Source organism: Eptatretus burgeri, chromosome 4 (genome assembly GCF_056783735.1).
Source record: "Eptatretus burgeri isolate ZD-2024b chromosome 4, Ebu_testis_v1, whole genome shotgun sequence".
Lineage (NCBI taxonomy): Eukaryota > Metazoa > Chordata > Myxini > Myxiniformes > Myxinidae > Eptatretus > Eptatretus burgeri.
This window is the reverse complement of record NC_140964.1, coordinates 53,895,793-53,918,153: the sequence shown is the minus strand read 5'-3', so window position 1 is coordinate 53,918,153 and position 22,361 is coordinate 53,895,793. Positions and strand designations below refer to the sequence as shown.

At 43.1% G+C, this 22,361-nt stretch overlaps 1 protein-coding gene across 7 annotated transcripts in view; it reads left to right on the top strand.

The window, feature by feature from the left end:
• The window catches only part of LOC147028078 (uncharacterized), a 149,726-nt gene that overhangs the window by 82,269 nt on the left and 45,096 nt on the right, over positions 1-22,361 (top strand). For all 7 annotated transcript variants that reach the window (XM_085878094.1, XM_085878101.1, XM_085878099.1 and 4 more), the window contains one exon: positions 12,749-12,877. In XM_085878094.1, the coding sequence (XP_085734220.1) occupies positions 12,749-12,877 (129 nt within the window). The remainder of the gene's footprint in view (positions 1-12,748; positions 12,878-22,361) is intronic.

The following is a 22,361-nucleotide window of genomic DNA, read 5'->3' as shown; positions in this document are numbered from 1 at the left end:
GATGGTACTGGCTCTGCCAGGTGGGTGGCGGTTCAGAAGCGAGGTTAGGCTAGGTAGTTTGAATGTGGGATCATTGGGGGGGGAGGTGGGAGGGGAGGAGTCAAGGTGGTGGAAAGGATGCAGAGAAGAAGGTTGGAAGTGTTGTGTGTGCAGAAGACGAGATGGAACTGAGAGGGGTGAGGAGGTTGGTAGGAGGATACAAGTTGTTGCACGTGGGTAGGGTTTGAAGGAATACTGGTGTGGAAATAATAGAATTGAAAGAGATCAGCAAACAGATGGTCAAAGTGAAAAGAGGGGAGAAAGAGATAGTTATTGCATGGGTGGTGATACAGAGGGAAATGGTGTGTGTTATGTCAGTATATGGGTGGAGAAGTGGGGATTCAGGGACGCACTGGAGAGGATGGTGGGAATGGTCGAGCTGGAGGCAATACTGTGCATTGCGGGTGACATTAATGCACATGTTGGAGTAGCATAGCCAGGTGAAGAAGAATGTTTTGGTAAATTTGGTTGGGAAACGAGGAATAGAGAGGGTCAGGAGCTGGTGGCAAGGAATGGGATGGCCATAGCTGGTTCATTCTTTCAAAAGCAGGAAAGCCACAAGATTACCTATCGGAGTGGACAACATAGAATAGAATTACATTTGGTAGTGGTAAGGAAGCGACAGTTGTGGAGGGTTAAGGGTTGGCAGTGGTGGGAGAGCATGTTACCACCTAGCACAACCTGTGCATTGTTACCATCAAAAGGTGGAGGAGCTCCTTTCGAGCCAACGGCCATCCATATCTAGTGCCCAACTATGTCTGCGGACGTCCTCCTGCAGGTCAGTTACTTCTTATTAGGAGGTTAGTGGCAGGATTTGCACTCTGGCCACCGTAAAACCCTTCATGCCGCAAAACACAAAAACGCAAAGAAATCTGAAAACCCACTCCGTGGGAGTACCTCCTGTGCAGCTTCCCTTCGCAGGACAGCTCACTGGATGACGGGATTGGGGCAAAGCCTTCGGGACCCTCAATCTTTGATGACAGGAGGGAAACCATGGGGTAACATTCCCAGGTCAGATTGCGGGAGAGTGTGTCGGAGTGGTGCTGAGGTGTCGTCCACCAGACGGCGGTCTCCTTGGGTTAACCTGAGGCGGTTCCTTCGGGTGGGTGCCTAGAATGTCCTATCCCTAAGAGAGGATGATCACCTGTCTCTGTTATCATCTGAGCTCAAGTGTTTGGACATCGGTATTGCAGCTCTCTCTCTGAGGTTCGGAGACCGGATTACGGCGAGATCATGGTGGGCGGTTACACCTACTATTGGTGTAGGTGGTTATCGCTCTGATGGTTACCATTCCCAAGGAGTTGCGATAGCTGTATCCAATAAGCTGACTCCAATGATAAATGAGGTAACACCGGTCAACAAGGGCATTATGAGACGAAGGATTCGTCACTCCTTGGGTGTCATTTCCCTGATCTCTGTTTATGCTCCGACTGAGGTGAGTGATCTCACCGTGAAGGACACATTCTACGCCACGCTCGAGTCTGTGGTTAATCAGTGCCCCAGACGAGATACACTTCTAGTCTCGGTGGATTTCAATGCATCGACTGGAACTGAAAGGGATAGGTATGAGACATGTGTTGGTACCCATGGGTCAGGAACTATGAACCAGAATAGCACTAAGTTCCTTGACTTTGCAAGAAGTCATGGACTTAGGGTGGCTGGTTCATGGTTTCAGCGCCCACAAGCTCATCGCTCGACTTGGTATTCCAACGCTGGTGGTGTGGCAAACGAGATTGACTATTTCCTCGTTTATGGTCGCTGGAGGATGATCCAGACCTGCAGGGTCTACCGGAGTGCTCAGTTCCTCTATACTGACCACTGGATTGTTGTAACAGAGCGGTTCCCAACCTTTTTATTGGGGTACCTTTTCACATGTTTGTGGTCCCACCGAGTACTGCTGTACCAAAATTCACCTAAAATAGTGTTTATTTGCGATACAGATACGACAATGGGGAGTTAAACAATACTAACAATTCACAACTATGACATTGAGCAATCTGATCTGAACAAAAGAATGATACAGTAAGTACCTATTTGATTGTGTAAAATGTACAGTCAATGGGATGGTTGAGCCTGCTTCTTGCTCACAAGCAGGTCTACGTCAGGCTTTGTTTTGGATAAAGCGCACCGAACATCATATTCAACATCCAGTAGGGATCTTTGTTTTGTTTTCAGAATAACGACCGACGAGAACCCAGCTTCACACAGCCATGTAGATGGGAATACTATGAGCGAATGAACAGCCAGGACAGCTAGCTTAGGGTAAGACCCCAACATTCCACACCAGAAGTCCGCAAGATTCATCTCGTCAAACTGATCTCAGGCTGTGGAGTTGTTCTGGAGATCAATCAAGCTTTCCTGCAGTCCTGTTCCAGGTGGCAAATCCAATGCATTCATGCGAAATGGGTTGCGAATCATTTTCAGATCCAGTTCCTTGAGATCCAGAAAATAGGAATTTAATTCCTCATCCAAATAAGCGAGGTGAACTTTTACCAGTTGTATGAACTCCCTTGGGGGATTCTTTTCATGCTTCTGAAGAATATCGGCCGTGCAAGAAAACATGACCACCACTCCCGCTTCGACATTCGTCTTCCACAGACGGAGTTTTTCCTGAAATCCCTTGACCTTGTCTATGAAGTCAATGATAGTCACGCCAGTCTCCTGAAGAGACTTGTTCAGGGCGTTTAACGGAGAGAAAGTGTCGACCAAATAAGCTAGGTGCAATGCCCAGTCGGGGTCGTTCAAAGCAGCGACGAAATCGACAGTCTTTGGTTTTCCATAGTTTTCGAAGAATTCGTGAAGCGAAGCTCTCAGTTCAAACACGCGCTCCGCCATATTTCCATGGGATAACCATCTCACCTCAGTGTGGAATAAGAGAACTTTATGGTCGGAGTCGAAATCCTCGCAAAGTTTCTTGAAAAGTCGCGAATTGAGAGCCTGGGATTTCACATGGTTCACAATTTTGATCATGATTGAGAGAACGTCAGTCAATGGCTTGGGGAGCGCCTTGGCTGTGAGTGCGTGGCGGTGGATCGTACAGTGTAGGCCGCGCACTTCAGGAGCAACTGCCTTCACAAGCGTTTGGAAACCTGATCTGCACCCCAACATAGCTGGAGCACCATCTGCAGTACAGCCTTTCAGATCAACCCATGACAGCCCAACTTGATCAAAAGGCCCGGTCACACCTTGACGTTTTAGCCAACGTATGCCGATTTTTGAATTTTTTTTCTAAAACGCTGGCACACGTGAATACGTTATGGGTAAGTTTTGATAACATTGAGAGCACGCTGAAAAACACTGCCATACGTCGTTGTATGTTGGCTTTAAACGTTGTACTTTTTGGTTGTCCTCAAAGTTTTTCATGCTTGAAATTTCACGACGTATGCCGGCGTATGACTCACACTTTCCGCTACGCTGGCCACAAGTTGTATGCACGGTCTGCGATCGTTGACAGATGTCAACACATGCTACTTGTAAGTTAATCATAAGTTGAGACACGCCGAGGTAATGTTTCGCGTACCCAAAACTTATTTCTAACCTATGATTAACATGTTGTTGGCACGTTACGCGATCGTTGCCACACGTCGACAGACGTTACTTTTAAGTTACTCATAGGCTGAAAGACGTCGGTATAATGGATCGTCCTTGCGTCAGCGTCCACGGCCACGGCCAGGACACTTATTTGCAGCATTCTTCAAACTTTTCTTCGGCATGACGAGGATGTTCACACTTCGATGTCTAGCTTGGCTATGATTCCAATTGTCCATCGGCAGCGTCTATTTAAAATAGTCGAGTTTGAGCGTTTTAACACGTTCAGAAGAAACGCTTCAAATTTCCAAACCCCAGCGTCAAAAAACAAAGGCGAGTGACAGCAATTTAAATCGTTCATTGTAAACAATGAAAATAGCTGAGTGGTACCGTTTAAAAGTTGTTGAGTGTAAAAAAAATCCAATTGTTGAGCGCAAGCGTCTACTTTCAATAGTGGAGATGCAGCCATTTAAATCGTTGAGTTTATCATTTAAATCATTAAATCGTTAAACGCAAGGACGATCCATCATAACCCACACCCTCCCCCTCACACTCACCTACTACTGCCAACATGAACAAACTACTACTAATCCTAATACTGATACTGATACTGATACTGATACTGATACTGTTACTGCTGACATGGACATCGACTCAAAAAGGACTCAAACACTGTTGGGTTCCCCTTTTATGAGCAGCATTTTTATATACCAATTCCCAAAACCGTTGGGAACGCGTCTTTATATGGCAGTTGTAAGCTAGAAACACGTTAATTTCTTTTTTTTTTGTCGACCGGAAGACGTCATTGGAATACGTCTACATACGTCGATGTGTGTTGGGACTACTTAAAGAATTGGTTCAAAGCACGTCAAACATAAGTTAGAAATAAGTTTCGCATAAAAAAGACATTACCGCGACGTGTTTCGACTTATGAGTAGCTTATAAGTAGCGTTTGTGGACGTGTGTAAGCGTCCGCATATCGTGTGTACAACTTATCCCCATCGCATGCGGAACGTGTGTCATACGCCGAGTACGTCGTAAAATTTTGAACATGTTTAAAATTTCTTGACGTACTCTACTTACTACGACGTATGATAGCGTACTTTAGCATTGTACTCACGTATACCAAACTTACTCATACCGTATTTGACGTGCCCCAACGTTTTAGACACATTTTTCTTAGGTCGGCATACGCTGGCAAGATCGCCAAGGTGTGACCGCGATGTTGACACTTCCATTTCTACGGCAGTTATGATTCAAATCGTTGTGCGTCAGCCTTTTAATAGGCTACGTCACGACATCGTCGGCGATGCGTGCAGCGCGCTATGCCTAAGTTAGACTATCGTTGGGCATCGGTTGTTTAGGCCAACAAAAGGTTCAGCATTCGTTGGTATAAGTTATCTATAGCACAACGAAACGTTCTGTGTCCATTACCAATGCGTTATACATAAGACCAAGTCGCTATGAATACCTCCGAATCTTTAAAAAAAACACATCAAAAGTTCAACGTAAGCCAGCGTTTTACATACATTTTAATACGTTGCCATCGCTGGCTAAAACGTCAAGGTGTGACCGGGCCTAAAGACGGAAGACACCTCTTCGAAAATGTCCTTTGCTTTCGTTGTGGTTTTAAGCGGGCGGAAAAATACTATTTCATCCTTGAGCTTGGCTTTATGCACGTACCGAACGAACGCTAACAGTTGGGCACAATTTGCTACGTCAGTTGACTCATCCAATTGCATAGAAAATCCGCATGGAGATGCCTTGATTTCTGCCACCACCTGGTCACGAATATTGGTTGACATTTCTTCAATGCACCTCTGAACTGTTTTGTTTGACAACAAAAGAGAATTGAGCTTCTTGGCGCTTTGTTCTCCCAGCATGAAACGTACGATATCCTTTGTGGCGGGAAGGATGAGGCTTTCACCAACGGTGTGAGGTTTTCTTCTGTTCTGCAATTCGCAGTGCAATTAAGTAGGATGCCTTTACGGCTGCCGTGGACTGCTGTTGAAAACTGCCGCTGCCGTCGAAGCGTGCTCTTTTCATGGCATTTTCCTTCCGACGAAAAAATTCATGGTCCTCGTCACTGTGTTCAGGATGAACAGAATCAAAATGGCGCTTCAATAGACTTGGCTTCATAGATTGATTGCCGAGAACTTTTCCACAAATCACACACTGTGGAGCTTCTAATTCACCTTTTTGGATGGAAGTAAAGCCTAACGAGATAACTCTCCAAATATTTTCGCATTGACATGATGCTGGTGAACGATAATGGTAACAATAAGCCAGGCATAAGCAATGATGACAGTGTGGTGTGTAGAGACAAAACAAATAATAAGACTTGTGCACAATGGCTGATAACAAACAGCTGTCAGTGTACAGCCGCTTTCGATATAAATTTAATGATTGTGCACAAGCTGCATGAGAGAGAAGTAAAATAAAAACTGCGTTAAAAAAAGCACGCTGCAGTGTACCACTGAGAAAGTCTGAATGTACCACAGGTTGGGAACCCCTGTTGTAGCAACTCTGAAGTTGCACCTTAAATCCAGGAAAATGGTACTATCCCAGCCAAGACTGGATGTTGGCAAGCTCAAGGATGAGAGGGTAGCTGAGGAGTTTGCGAACAAACTGAGTGTAGATTTGGGGGGGTCTGGGTGCTTTGGGAGGTCCTGAAGAGTTGTGGAGTGCCTTCAAGAACACCGTCCTTAACGTTTCCGGTGAATGTCTTGAGACTCACCTTTGGGCAAAGAAGAATTTTGTCTCCCAAGGGACACTGGATACCATTGACCAGAGTCGCAGGGCCAGGCTGAATGTCAGAGCTGAGCTGTTCAGGGAGCTGAGGCGTAAAACGGTACGTGCGCTAAGGGTGGACAAGGAGGCCTATGTGCGAGGAATCTGTGAGGGGGTTGAGCATCACCTGTGGTCAAGGGATTGTCGTCCTGCTTACAAGGGAATTTGCACATTGTGTTCATCCAAGCCCATCCCTCGGTGTACTGCAGTAAGAGCAGAGGGTGGTAGGCTCTTGACAGAGGAGTCTGAAGTGATGGCCCGCTGGGCCGGTTACTTGAGCGGTTGTACCAGGCTGATCCACCAGCTGTCGAGTTGGATGTCAGGGGTGTTACAATCCCTGTTGCTGACCCTCCAATAAACTGTGGTCCACCTTCACTTTTGGAAACACAGACTGCGGTGAACTGGTTGAAATGGGGTAAAGCTTCAGGGATTTGTGGAATCCATGCTGAACGTCTCAAGGCTGGTGGAAATGCTGCACTCGTGTTGTTGCATGCAGTTCTGTGCTCTGCCTGGAACACAGGCATCATCACAACTGATTGGAAGATAGGCCTCGTTGTCCCTCTCTGGAAAGGGAAGGGTGATTTCCAAGACTGCAACAACTACCGAGGGGCGACGCTGCTCTCAGTGCCAGGCAAGGTCTTTGCTCGGATAATTCTTGATAGGGTTCGCCACTATCTGCTTGAGCACCAGCGCCCAGAGCAGTCAGGCTTTACATCAAAGAGGTCAACGATTGACCGTGTCCTTGGTCTTCGGGTCCTCACTGAACGCAGATGGGAGTTTCGGCAGGGGTTGCTTGCAGCCAATGTTTATCTCTGTAAAGCGTTCGATTCAGTGAATCGGGATGACCTCTGTAGGATTCTTGGTCTTCGTGGGGTGCCACCAAACTGATCGATCTGATGTCTGAACTCTACTCTGGTACTGAGAGTGCTGTGAAGTGTGGTGGTACCATCTCTGACTTATTTCCAGTTGTTACTGGAGTTCGTCAGGGGTGTGTACTGGCCCCCACACTTTTTAGTACTTGTATGGACTGGCTTCTAGGGAGGAAGTCGGAGAGATCAAGCTGCGGTGCATCGTTTGGGAATGTCAAGATCTCTGACCTTGATTTTGCAGATGATGCAGTCATCTTTGCGCAGACTTTAGATATCCTTTTGGGGGCCCTCGAGGTGCTGAATGAGGTGTCGGAGCCGCTGGGACTACGGATTTCCTGGGTGAAAACGAAGATCCTGGCTTTCAATGATATGTTGGATGCCGCTGTCCTGTCTGTGTCTATTTGTGGTGAGGATGTTGAGGTGGTGGAGAGATTCACTTACCTTGGCAGTGATATTCCTGTCTCTGCTGGCTGTGAGTCAGAGGTCAATAGATGTCTGGTCGGGCCTGGGGAGTCAGGATTCACTGGATAATGGGGTGTGGCGCTGCCAGTTCCTGTGCCAGAGGATGAAAGTCCGAGTCTTCAGGCCCTTGGTGCTTCCAGTCTTTCTCTATGGATGCGACACTTGGACTCTGACCAAGGATCTGAGATGGACACTTAATTCCTTTGGTACCAGGTCTCTTCGGAGAATCCTTGGCTATCGCTGATCGGACTTTGTGTCCAACGAGCGGTTGCTGAGAGAGACTCAAATGAGATTTGTTACCTGCATAGTCTGTGAGCGTCAGCTGCGGCTGTATGGACATGTGGCTCAATTTCCTAACGCTGATCCTGCTCACCAGATTCTCTCAGCGAGGGAGTCTCGTGAGTGGAGGAGGCCAATGGGCCGACCACGTGCCTCATAGTTGCAGCAGGTTGATCGTCATCTCAAGGAGATGGGGATAAGCCAGGCATCTGCCTGGGGGATTGTCAGACTGAGGCCCCCGGAGTACCAGCGGAAAGTGGACACAGTGACGCGCTGCTCTGGCACATGCTCCCATACCTGACCTGACATGACAACCTGTGGTATTTGTGGTATGGATTAAAAAATGAAGGGAGGTTAAGAGCTAGGGCCAAAAGATTATTATGTGGGGGAATTGTTGGGGAAACGTCATCGGAGAGGTTGAGTGCTCGGTCTGAGCAACTTAGCAAAGAAGCAGAAGGTTTGGAGGAGGAGTGTAAGAAGTATGGAGAGGCGTTTAGGGGAATTGTCGAGGTTTTGTGTGGAAGGACTTCAGGAAAGGATGCACTGTCGAGGGAGAGAAACCAGTTATGTTGGACGGAGGAGGTAGCGAAGGCAGTTGGTGAAAAGGATGTTTGGAAGAGTACAGATATGATCAAAGATTGGGGGGGGGTGGACAGCCGGATGTGGGGTTGCTGCACCTGTTTGGACTGAAGAAGAAAGCAGCAAGGAGAGTTGTGGATAAGGTGAGGAATGATGTGGAAGAGAAGGTGTACAACAAGTTGGAAGAGGGTGGTGGGAGGAAGATATGTGAATTGGCTTGTGACAGGAATGAGAATAGTCAGGACATGAACGTGGGAGGGGCGGCTTGCTGGTGATTAAGAATGGTGGCAGGAGACTCGTGACAGAGTGGGGGGGGGCAGTATTGAAGGTTTGGGAAGAATCTTTCAAAGAGCTGTTGAACTGGGAAAGAAGCAATGGCGAGCTGGAGTTACCTTGTTATATAGAGGGGAAAGTGGAGTTGGTGGAGATCACAGAGGAGGAAATGTGCACAGCATTTAAGAGTATGAAGAAGAGAATATCACCAGATATTGATTAGGCATGCACAGAGATGATAATTGCAGTAGAAGTCGGATTCATTTGATAAAGAGCCTTTTCAATATACTTATGAGATAGGGTTCAATTTCGGAGTAGTGGAGGACAGGGTTAATTGTGCCAATATGGAAGGGAAGAGTAATTTTCAGGATCCAGGGAAGTACAGGGTCATGATGCTCCTAAGTCATATAATGAAGGTACTGGAGAGGATTCTGGATGAGAGGACAAGGAAGAGTGTGGAAATGGAGGTGGGAGAAGAGCAGCAGGGGTTTAGAAAGGGTAACTGGATGATGGTTGAGATGTTCATGCTGAGGCAGCTGCTGGAGAAGAGGTTAGAGATGCAAGGTGAGATTGCATTGGGATTTGTGGACCTGAAGAAGGCCTCCAACACTGTCCTGAGAGAGATGGTGATGATGACACTGAGATGGATGGGAGTGCTGGAAGCAGAAGTTAGGTTGGTGGAAGGGATGTACAAAGGAATGAAGGAAGACTTTTGGTTGTTTCTGGGATGTCTGCAGAGTTCAACGTGAACATTGGTTTGAGACAGGGAAGCGCTCTCAGCCCACTCATGCTTATCATAGTGATGGAGCTGGTAAGCAGGAAGTTGTGCTTGAGGGGTATTATGGGGAGGATGCTGTATGAGAACGGAACAATCCAGCTGTCTTGGTGGAGAGTTGGCAGGAGATGCAGGAAGTATTGGGGGGAGTGGAAGGAGGCATTTCGGAAGCATCGGCTGAAGATGAGCATGGAGAAGACTGAGGTGATGTGGGTCGCACAGCAGAGAAAATGAATGAATATCAGGTTACAGGGGAAGGAGATCAGGCAGGGAAATAGATTTGAGCATTTTGGAGGAACCGTGACCAGGGATGGTACGTCCAAGACAGATGCGGAGCAGGATTCAGGTGAGTATGCGAACGTGTGGAGTAGGGTGGAGGGAGTAATGTCAGACAGAATGGTTCTGATGTCATGTGTGATGCTGGCCTACCTTTACAGTCTGGAGACGTATGTAAGGTCGTGTTCAGCACCGGCTGCATGTTTGTGAAAACAACTGGGTCACGAGGTTTGCGGAAGTGAAGAGGTGGATAAGGAGGATAGATGAACTGAGGGAGGAGATTCGTGTGCAGATGAGTTTGACGGGGAGATTGTTTAAATGCCGGCTGAGATGGGCTGGACATGTGGTGCGGATGGGGGAAGAGAGAATGGCAAAGAGAGCGGATAGGTAGAGAGAGAGAGAGTAAGGTACGTAGGAGGAAAAGAGGTTGACCGCAGTTGAGATGGGAGGATTGTGTGAGGAGGGATATCCGTAAGGCAGGGGTGGTTGGAGAGTGGAGAGAGTTGATTGAGGACAGAGGGAGGTGGAAGAGTATCGTGGTCAAGGTAGGGCAGAAGCTTGGTGCCATTAGACCTCACCCCTTAAAAGGGAAGAGGAGAAAAAGGAGAAGATTAAACAAAAATAAACCTGGTAATATCACAGGAAGAAGGCAAAACACAATAGGTTAAGTGTTGAAGTTAGGAACGCATTCACCACCTTCTTCCCATCAATAATTATGAGCAATTGCTTTGATTTACATTGTTTTGATATTAGTCATACCTTTCAGGAATGCATCCTGATGTAAACTGGAGTATTACTGTATCTACTTATGGAGGTACAACTTGTCAAAACTTATGCTGTAAGTCTCCTGATTTTTGTGGGAGGCAATCTTAAAATTGTTACTTCAGTAAGATTTTGAACCCTCAGCGTTTTTATTGTTAGCTGATCTACAGGGTGCCCCACAGAAAACCAGGAAATTTGAGATTTTGAGATTTATTTTGCCCTATTTTACCATATCAATAAACTAACATATAAATAAAGTGTATCTTTGTTTTACACTACATCTAAGTTTGCTTTTGTTTTGTTTTAAATAAATTGTACCAAATTTCCTGGTTTTTGTGGGGCATCCTGTAGAATTAAAATTCCAGGTAAGATATTGTCATCGCACACCGTCCATCTGTCCGTCTCCTTTTTCGACTTCTCTGGCAAAACCACTTGGCCAATCTGGCTGGAATTTGGCAGCAACGTCCCTCTCCTGATGAGTTACAGCAATTGCAAAGCTCATTCCGGTTATATGACTTCAAGTAGGTCAAAATGGCCGACTTAGTAAATTTCTTCGAAAATCTTCTTCTCCAGATGCACCAGCCAGAATGCTACAAAATTTGAGTTACAACATTAAGCCATCATAGGGATGTTAAATTGTGGAGGTCCTGCCGATCACATGACCGGAATTATGTCGAAATGGCTGACAGTCCATTTTTGGGAAAATCGTGTGAATTCCTTCCAAAATCTTCTTCTCCAGACCCACCAGTCAGAATGCTACCAAATTTACTTTACTACACTAAGCCAGTGTACGGATGTTAAATTGCGGAGGTCATGCCGATCACTTGACCAAAAGTGTCTCAAAATGGCGGACTTAGGAAATGTTTGGAAAAATCACTTAAATTTCTTCAAAAACCTTCCTCTCCAGACCCACTAGTCAGAGTGCCACCAAATTTGGTTGGTTGCAACATTAGGCCAGAGCCCAGTACAGGTCCAGTGGTCATATTTTTATTATGTTGCAAACTTAACAATTTAACTCTCAATCACTTGATAAAGTTGGGGTGATCTTTGCATCTGCCATGTCTGCATTGAAGATTCATTATTAAAACTTGTTTTATTTTGCTTACTCCTGTATATAACTTAAAGAAGCACAGAGAAGGCAATTATTATTGATTCTTAATGTTATCATTGCTGTTAATATTATTTTAGTAGTATTATGATTTTTTGGGGTGAGAGGGGGCAGGTAGTTGGAATGGAGGAAATATGATCATCAAGTGAGGAAAGGGAAGCATACACCAGTGATGGACTTGACAAGGCCCCACCAGATTTTAGAGGAGGGAGATAAGTTTGAAAGCTCATTCTTGACAGATGTTTTATTTCTGGCTCTCTTGAGAGTACACACCATTGTTGCGGACTTTGTAGAATGATCTGTGGTTGCCTTCGGTCGGATTTGCTTTCCAGGAGGAGAATGCAAGTTGTTTTAAAGCAACAGCCTCACAACGAAGCGTGAATGTAGAAGCAGGTCACATTTTATAAACCGCGAATACGTGGGATCCGTGAATGTGGGTAGAATAACGAGATTCAGACAAAATTGCGACATGTGAACGGAAACGTGTTCTTCCTCGGGAATATAGATCGTGCTCGGAAATGCAAAGCAGAGTTCAAAAGACCATTCCAATTTCCTTTTTCTCAAGAGTTTGTGGGGTAAGGTGTTCTATGAACTCTCTCGTTCTTTTATAATTTTTATGTTCAAGCCCAAATTATATCAACAGGAAATTGTCATGTAAATATTTACTGGTTTTGAAAACTGTCGCTAACATTTGATGTCACTTAATAAAACAAAAACCTTGCAAAATTTCATAAGGATACACCAACAATTAAATATTGTGTGACGTAAAGGCAAAAAATGTACTATATTAGTCTAAGATTGAGCCTTATTCCCATTCATGTTCTTTTTTTCAAAATATGATTTTTCATTTTTCAATTGGCAATATCTGGATTTGACTCTCCAATTTTTGGAAACTCAATTTGCACTTTGGTTATAATAACCATACTCTTCAAGGAGGAATAGCTCATGGAATTGCTCTTTTACATTATTATCATTGTTAAACACCAATTTCTGAACTTGTCTTACCAGAATACAGAGTCACCAGCCTGTCTCAAGAACTTCATGGACTACCAAGGACTGCCACTGCTTTGGAGTTGGATGGTGGAGGTTGGCGACATCCACAGCATCTCAGCCAGTGATGCACATTTGCAAATGGAGGTTCGCGCTTTATACGTGGCAATAAATTTACATTTTTTTTTGGTTTGCTGATGAATTTGGATGTATAACAATATATTATTAACTATTCATCTCAAGTAGGCCGTTTGGCATAACAATTGGAGCATGTAGGTCACAATGCTGGTATCTCAGGTTCAAATCCCATCCATTGTTGATTTGTCCATTGCTTTGTCATATCCTAGCAATTTTAATAAGAGTACACTGATATCTCCTTATGTTTTTGTCCTCCATTTGATCTATGTATAGTGCATGCTTCACCTTTAAACATTGCATTAAAATAAGTCTTCACTGGATGCTTTCCAGCTTCTCTGAAAAGCCATCATTAATCTTAATTTTTTAACATTTGAATTTGTATTAACTTGGGACTTTTGCAAATAATTTTTTTTCTTACCTCCACCACCGAAGGTGAATGGAGGTTGTTTTCACTCCTGTCTGTCTGTATTTGTATGTCTGTGAACAAGATATTTCAAAAACGTTTGGACGGGTTCAGACAAATTAGTTGGAGTGGTTAGTCAGGTGTGTGACAAGGACAAAATGATTACAGACAAAATTTATATAGTGATTCTTCACCATTGAGAGATGGGGCCAAAAACGACATATTGCATGATATCTCAAAAAATTGTCGACGGAATCAGATGAAACTTGGCGGACAGGTTGGGTATGTAACCAGGAAGAATTGATTTAATTTTGGTGAAGATCTGAATCCGGATCTGGATCCGATAATTTTTTCGTGATTCTTCACCATTGAATGATAGGGCTGAAACGGTCGAGGTTGGAGAGAAAGAAGTGTTGCAGAACGCATCAGTAATGGGGGGAAGGGGAAATTGATGGTGAAAGTATATGTGGAGGTGGAGGGGGAGAAGAGAAGAACTAGAATTAGAAGAGAAGGTGGTACGGACAAGAAAGAATAAGAAGAACAGCACAAGCTTTTTTTTTGTTTGTTTGCCTTGCTTGTTGAAGAGAGACATGGGGAACATGGAGCTGTGGGGTGTTTGTTAGGGCATCAGAAGAGACTGGAGTTGGTCAGTAATATAAAAAAGAGAATAAATAAAGTAAAGAAAGGAGGTAAAGCGGAGCACATTGCAGAGCATGGTTTATAAAAATGTGAACAAAGAGGAAAAGAAACATAATTCTTCACACAAAACAGCAAAAATTAAATTACTAATGCTACAAACAAAAATTAAACAACAACAAAAAAGACAACTTCAGACTATATCCTTATCTTTGTAAGTCAATGCTTTGCAGAGCAGTGCCACGTGCATTCTCCGACAAGAAAGCAGAAGCTTGGTTGAGAGTATCACGAGCCATAGTTACCTTCGCAAACTTTGTTGCGAAGGTTATGTTTTGATCGCTGTGTATTTATTATTTATTTATTTGTGAATATGTGTGTTTGTTTGTTTGTTTGTTGTATTATTCGCATAACTCCAAAAGTATTGAACTGAATCACAGCAAATTTGGTGGGATGATTGGTTATTATCCGAGGACCATTTGATTAGATTTTGGGAGCGATCGGGTCAAAGGTCAAGGTCAAGGTCATGAAAAGATCAAAATCGTCTTTTTACCATAGCGCGGTCAATTTGTATTCAATTTGCATGCAAATAATGCCAAAATGTTCAGAATTCAATGCCCCATCTTGTGATGTGACATGACACAATGACATAACAACCCTTATTAGCGGTTGGGAGTCAAAGTTCAGGGGGGTCACGACATTGCAAAATGTGCGGTTTTAGTCATAACACGGTCAATTCTTGTCCGATTTGCATGAAACCAACACCAAAATGTTGACTGTTCTGTTCCCCACACTCTAATACCAATTACAAAATTAAGAGTACAAAGGTCGAGGTCATGAAAAGGTCAAAATCGTCATTTTTCCACAGTGCGGTTGATTTTTATCCAATTTGCATGCAACCAATGCCAAAATGTTGTGAATTAAATGCCCAATCTTGTGATATACGATATGACAGGAAATTTAATGTTTTTAAGCCATCATAACACATATGAGATGGCAGATGTAGTATGGGATTAAATACCCTCACAATCAACGGTTTCTGGGGGGGGGGCAAAATGTAGCGTTGGTGAAGGTATGCGCTCTACTGAGTGCCTGTTCTAGTTTGAGATGAAAAGGCTCAACAGGCCAACTCAGATTAAAATGGTTTTGTATATATCACTGTGAGTATATATCACTGTTTTAGTGTGAGTATTAATACTACTTCAATGGTCCCAATTATTCCCACCTTTTTGTGTGTTTGGATGGGCAAAATATTTGGCTGAAACCTTTCATGAACCTGCTGGCTGGGTCTGATGTTTGACTGAAGGTGATTTTTGGCAGGGATTTGGAATTTGTTCTTTGGAAGGAAGAATTTGGAAGGTACTGGTAATATCTTATTGACTCATCACGAAAGACCCCATGGGATCTGTTGTGTCCACAAACTAATGGTAGCAGACAGGATGTTTAGCTTAACACCATCCAAGTGACTGTGCTTTTTGGGATGCAGCATCCTACCTGCGAATCACAAGTACATAAATGTATAGTGAGCTTTGAAAGCGAAACCATACTGGGCAGGTAAGTACCACTGTCCACTTCCCCATCCCATCAAGCCTGAAATGGTCACTGATGGAGTACGTAAATGACATTGGATAGTTTCTCATGATGTAATGTGGAATATAGATATTACAAATTTTCGAGCTATTATTTTTAGACCTTCACAACCCACTCCAGCAAGAATAATTGTTTCAGGAAAGCTTGCACTATTCTGAAAATGTTATCAACAAATTAGTAGAGATTACCCGCACATGCTAAACAAAAAGTGGGGTGAAGCAATTGGTTCACTTCTGTCGTCTGTCTGTCCTTCTGTCTACAAATGTCGGTTTATGATCAAGGAACAACCTCATTTCAAATGATTGTTCTACTTTGAACACAAATGGGGACATGAGTCGGAAAACAAACCTGTAGTTTCGCAGTACTAGGCCCTAAGGTCCGATTGCACATGTGCAGAAAGAAGTTAGATAATTATTTTACTTTGCTTGCCTGGCAGTAAAACAAAATTCAAAATCATTCTAAAAAGGAAACTTTCTGTTTTTAAGGATGTCATAAAGAACACAAACAACAGGCACGAACAACTAATGTAATGTGTTGGATCGGGTGGTGTTTATAGCTGCTGGAGAAAATGGTGGTAAAACCTGGAGTTACTTTATTTATATGCCTTTAATCCTCTTTAAATTTTTATTTAAATTGAATTACATACTCGAAGACGACAACGCAAATCGCCTTCATCATACTTCCAAAAACCATGCAATATGTTGATTTATAGCATGACACGGTATGGCATGTGGGAGTGTGCATATCGAGTGAAAAAGAGGCCTCCAATATGCCTATGTACGATATCGATTGACACTGTGTTCTATGGTGATCAATCAAGTCTCCATATCCTAAATTGTGACTCAATATCATCTTATTACAGTGCATACGGGTGGTTGGTGCATCAGACTGTTTCAGGAGCACTAAACCTGTGGATTTTTAAAATGATCTTTAGAATCATTATTTTATTATAATGAAGTACAGAAGGGCCTTGCCGTTCATGGGTTTCCCCTTCGTGGAGTCACTCGATCGCGATAAATTTATTGAGGCAAGGCTTGCGGATTTATTCACTTAACTAATTAACATGGGCCATTAACACAATAACCCCCTCAAACACTCCAACATCATCATCTCCATCATCTCGTCTTTATCGTCGCTATCATCAACATCGCCATCGCATTATTGGATTAAGTTTTATCATAATTATTATTAAAGGTAAGTTTATTGATCTTGATAACTCAAGAAAATTAACTTTATTTTATGTTGATAATACAGAAAAATAAGCCTGGTTTTGGTTTAACGGTTAAGGTGGCTGGATTAAGATCTTAGGGGTCTTGAGTTTGAACCCCTGTCATGCTGTTAAACACCACTAAGTGGGTTGACTCACACCACCATCCTTCCGAGGTTGGCAAATGAGTACCAGCTTATTGGAAACGGGGCACTGCAACAGCGACACAGCTGCGCTCCCAGCAATGATGCAACCAGCATCCTCAGGCTGCATGTGAAATACTAATAATACCATACTATGTTTTATGTTCTTGATAACTTATTCATAAAAATAAATAGCACAAAAACAATGCACAAACATTAGGGGTACAGTTTGGACAAATTTTAAACTTGAAGTCCCAAATTATATTTTACCTATTCCCCCTTAGGTTTGTGAATTTGCAGTTCATGGGTATTTTCAAGAACATAACCCCCGTAAACGGCATGGCTCTCCTGTATACACCTGAACACTGTGCAGGGTATCGTGTTCTATAAACTCTCTAGTTGTCGGTAGTTTTTGTCCTTTCCACTTTTTAAACAGGTTCACTTTTATTTTGTGCAGAAATATAGGCTCATGGATGATCTAAACCATAGAGGGGCAGCAGGTTCACAGACTTGTACAATAAAAGGGGGAACAGGAAGTTTAGGACATCACACCTGAGTGAATGTGTGGCAGAAAGGTGAAACTCCCAAAATCCAGAATCATTGCTCACCTCCACTAATTTGTTCCCCTTTTTCCTGCCTGTAAAATCAACTTCCACATTCTCTTCAAACTCGTTCATTAAACATATCCATTCACCTTCATCGATCCTTACCTTAACTAGTTTTGCACTATAACTTGTTTTAATCGAAAGAAGCCAATATCTACATTTCTTGTTGTCATGTTTTAAATGAGGTAGATTGAAGCATTATGGAGGTGGAAAGGGGTATGCAGATGGAGACCTTTATCCTTAACCGTCACAGGCATCGCCCATACCCCAAAACCGCAGGTCTTCAAAACAGCTGTTCACCACCATCTCAGGTCCCCCATCCAAAACAATAATCTTTCCTACCTCCATTACCCCCCCCCCACCACTAAAGCTTCCAGTTTTTTTCTTTCCTGAGAGTTTGCTTCCTTATCCATATTGTCCTCCCTCTGCATTACCCGCCACCCCTTATCATTACCCGCATCCCTTGTTTATCCATCTCCATCTTCAGTCCTTCATCCATAGTCCTTCAGCCCTGTTGTTGGTTTCCCCCCCCCACCCCTCTCTTTATGCTGTTCCTTTTGTGCTGTTGCTTCCTGATACATTCTGTGTTCTAGCTTTTCCATGAGCCTTGACTTTGTTTACAAAAAACAGGAAAGTGAGGTTACAGAGAGTAGAATAGAGCAGTGATGGTGAGAAAACATGAGTTGTTGATGGGTTTCACTCGAGAAGGACTGGAGGGCCACAAGACAGAGTAATTTCAAATGACAGAATAGAGGAATGGAGGTGTGTGTGCTCAGCCTGGAACTGGGGGAGGTAACCAGTTTTTTTTTTGATTTTGGAAGAATGTGAGTGACTTGGGCAGGCTGAGAGGGTGTGAGGAACAAGGCCAGAAGTGAAATGATAGAAATTTGAGAATGCACAAAGCTGCATATCTTGTGTTAGAATTAGAGCATGGGACACAGCTTCCTACTGAGATGCCAATAACATGAAGAGCCTTTCACTCAAGCATCTCTTTGGCAGCAAGACTAGAAACAGCTGCACAGAATGGGTACCCACATTCCATGACACTTTGGATGAAGGCTTTTTCCAATGTGAGCTCTGAGTTGCTCAAATTGCACTTTACTCTCCGGAGAATACCACAGCATCGGCCAGTATTAGATGCCAGTTTAGAGATGTGGTTTTATCAAGACAGATTATGATGCCTAAGAAGTCAGCTATTCTTCCAGGTGTGGACCACCAAAGTTGACTGAGGCTTTTGAAAGCTGAACCATGTGGAGGAACAGAGTTAGAACATGGGATTTCCCCATGTTGAAAGGCGCATTCCAGTTAGCTGACCAACAATTTTTCTTTCTTCCAGATCTGCAGTGATGACTACTGCATCAACCTGCCTCTCAGAAGTCTGGTGCACTGATCTGCATAGGGTGGAGTCATCTGCAAAATGCTGCAGAGGATTTTCCAGGGAAGCAGAGAGGTCATTGATATAGACCAAGAATAAGGTCGGTCTAAAAACTCTGCCTTGTGGGATGCCAGTCTGAATATGATCATAAAGCAACTCATTGTTTCAGCACACACAGAAAATCGTGTAACCATTCAAAGAGAAGCCTCTGAATATTATTTGTAGATAGGGATAGCTTGGTTAGGTGCCAGATATTATCAAAAGCTCGAGAAATGTCCAGAGAAATGGCGCTGATATCTTGTTTGAGATTTATTGCATCCATCCATTGTTGTTCCGAGGTCGGCAAAATGAGTGTCAGCATGCTGGTATACTGTGTCGGAGTGGTGACCCGTCCAGGATTGTGCCCAATAGCCAAGGAGACTGCTTAAGCAGCACCAACACTCTGAACAGAGTATGGTCCCAATCTCCTCCTCCTCCATTTTTGTGTTAAAAGGCTCAACATGTCCATTGGTAGAACATCCTTGGTGGAAACTGAATGGATGATTAGATTTCAGAGGTGGAGAGAGATCATGTCTGAGGCCTGAGGTCTGCAGCAATTATACATTCCATCACTTTGCTTATGATAGAGAGAATGCTGACTGGTTTGTAGTTTCGTGTATCAGACTTGGAACTCCTCTGATTTGGGGTGAGTGACATTTACAACTTTTCAAGATTAAGGCAGGAGACCATCTGCGAGAGACTGGGTAAAGAGTGAGGAAATGAAGGAGGATAGGGATGAACCACAGTTCTTGCGGGTTAAAGTGCCAATGCCATCAAGCACCATGGCAGAGTTGTTAAGATTAATTCAGAACTTGTCAACCTTGGTGGGAGAGAGTTCCCTTTTCCACTTGTAATGCCTCCGCAGCCGAAGGCCATAGGCATTGTTTTTGGCCGTCCATCTGTTATCGATTTTTTTTTTGTTATCATGATAACTTGAACCACTTTAGAGATTTCAACCACACTTGTTTCAAGTATAGACTGTAATAAACATATGAGGTTGTTACAGTTTGGGTTTGAAAGATCAAAGGCCAAATGGTATGTGCCTGGTGCCCTTCATTTGAAAATCCTTTTGTTAGCGCAATAACTTGAGCCACAGAATGGATTTCAATCAAACTTGGCACAAGTATGGACTTTAATACAAAGATGAACTGATTAAATTTTGGGATCAACATGTCAAAGGTCATGTGCCCTTTTGAAATGTTTTTGCAGACTATAACGTGAGTAAGAAGCAACTGATGTTATCTCTCTTCGACTTGTCTCTCTTTTCTCTCTCATATGACTAAATTTTTCATGACATTTTAAATTGAGATTAAACATATCGTGAGTTGACATCGGACGTGGGTGGAGGCATATCCTTCAACGATTTTGCTTTACTTTGTATTGTGAAAGCATTATGTCATTCAATTTGCTGTTTCATGCCAACCTGGTTTTTCTCACATTGGCTTGTTTTAATCACATGGTCTCAAAAACATGACATATTGTTCAGAAACAATTATTACAATGCAAATCGACAATTAAGGCGATACACATACTGCCATACATTTCAGAAAACATTACTTTTTCTCAGCAGCATTAAAGTTTTCTTCTTCTTTTTTTTTCTTCTTTTTGTTCTTCCATTTCAACCTCGGCAAAATTTTCACATTTGCCTGTCTTGCAGCATTACTTTTTTTGCCTCCAAATTGGTCACTGCTTTGATTAATTTTATTTTTTGATTTATATTTTTTTTGCCTAATTGATCTTTATTGTCCAAAGACATTTTGGATGTTTTTGCATAATTCAAACTGAATGATAGGAAATAAAAAGATCACTTAAAATTAATTCTCCTTCTTTACTGGTATTAAATCACTTGAATAAGGCTCCTTTATTCAAACGGGTGTTCTTTTCCTTCAGGGCACTGATAAAAGGATGTTTCTGCTCAAATGGCAAATTAATGTCTCCATCTGAAGCAAACAATAGGAAAGCACCAAATGGAGATGGTTTTCAGGATGAAAAATGGACCGAATAAGAAATGCAAAGTGATCCTCCTACAAGTGTCGATGAAAAAGAAACAACAAAAAAACGTTTTGAACCAAACCTCAAAATAATATAAGAAGAACAAAGAACAGCCTATTTACAGCCATTTTCCCTGCTGAGCAGGGGTTAGCTTTTTGCAGGCTCCATGCAATCATGGTTCCCTTCTTGAGGCAGTGTTTTATGGCCGGATGCCCTTTCTGACGCCAACCCTGGTCGTCCCTTACGGCACACAGGGAGATGGTACACCTATTCTAACCGGGGCATACACCGGGACCAGTACACTGGTACTCCTTTTGTCGACTTCGGAAGGATGACAGGCTGAGTCAACCCCCCTGGTGTTAATTCAGTGGAAAAACAGGGCTCAAACTATATATATATATATATATATATATATATATATATATATATATATATATATATATATATATATATATATATATATATATATATATATATATATATATATATACAGTAGACTAGGCATAAGTCGGCAGCGTGTAACTCGTCACTTCGCCTAAGTCGGCAGCATCAAAAAGTCCTGAATTTATCTAACGTTAAATTGACTTACAGACTTTGAATAAAGTCTGTAAAGCGTCATCTCCAAGTTGTCACTTCGTCTAAGTCGTCAGATGTCCGTTCCTGCGTAATGGAAACTCAAGTAAATTACCACGCCTAACTCGTCACATGGAACTGCTGCCTCGTGAGAAGCCCGATTTCATGGAATCGTGATGCATGGGCTATTTATAACTGCGCTGCGTTCAGCTCAGTCAGCGTGCCGTCGCACATGCATCTGAAGAGGTATACAGGCTGCGCAATGCAGTCTCTGGAAGGAGTAAAGGATCAATCGAGCTTAGTGTTGAAGTCCGATCATGGTTTTATATTGGCTTGTTTTGTACATCACCACACTCACTTTCACATAGGTATTGAGTGGTAGTCACCACGATGACTGTGTGTCATGTAATTTGTCGATGGTATATGAGTTTTCATTCCATATGAAAACTCATTCTACATTCATTCCAATGAATGAATTTTAACAGCCATTCATTCCACATTTGTCGATGGTATATGAGTTTTCATTCCATATGAAAACTCATTCTACATTCATTCCAATGAATGAATTCTAACAGCCATTCATTCCACATTTGTCGATGGTCATATGCCATCACCGATGGTATACGAGTGGTCTTACAGTTGTTGATTATCTTTACTTTTGATAAAGTGATTCATGAATTCCATCTTTGCTTGATCACTTTCCAACTCACCAATGAACCCCCACCTACACCCCGAGGAGGATTGTGTTTCCCTTTTGGTACAATAGCCGGCTTAGAGATTGTTGCGCCCTCTCACACGTACGTGTCCAGGCCACGCGCGACTTCATCCTTCACCCCACAGTCATCATGAATGTTCGCATACGCGTAAGTCGTCACATGTCTAAGTCGTCACTTTTTTCTCGGTCCCGATGGTGACGACTTACGCCTAGTCTAC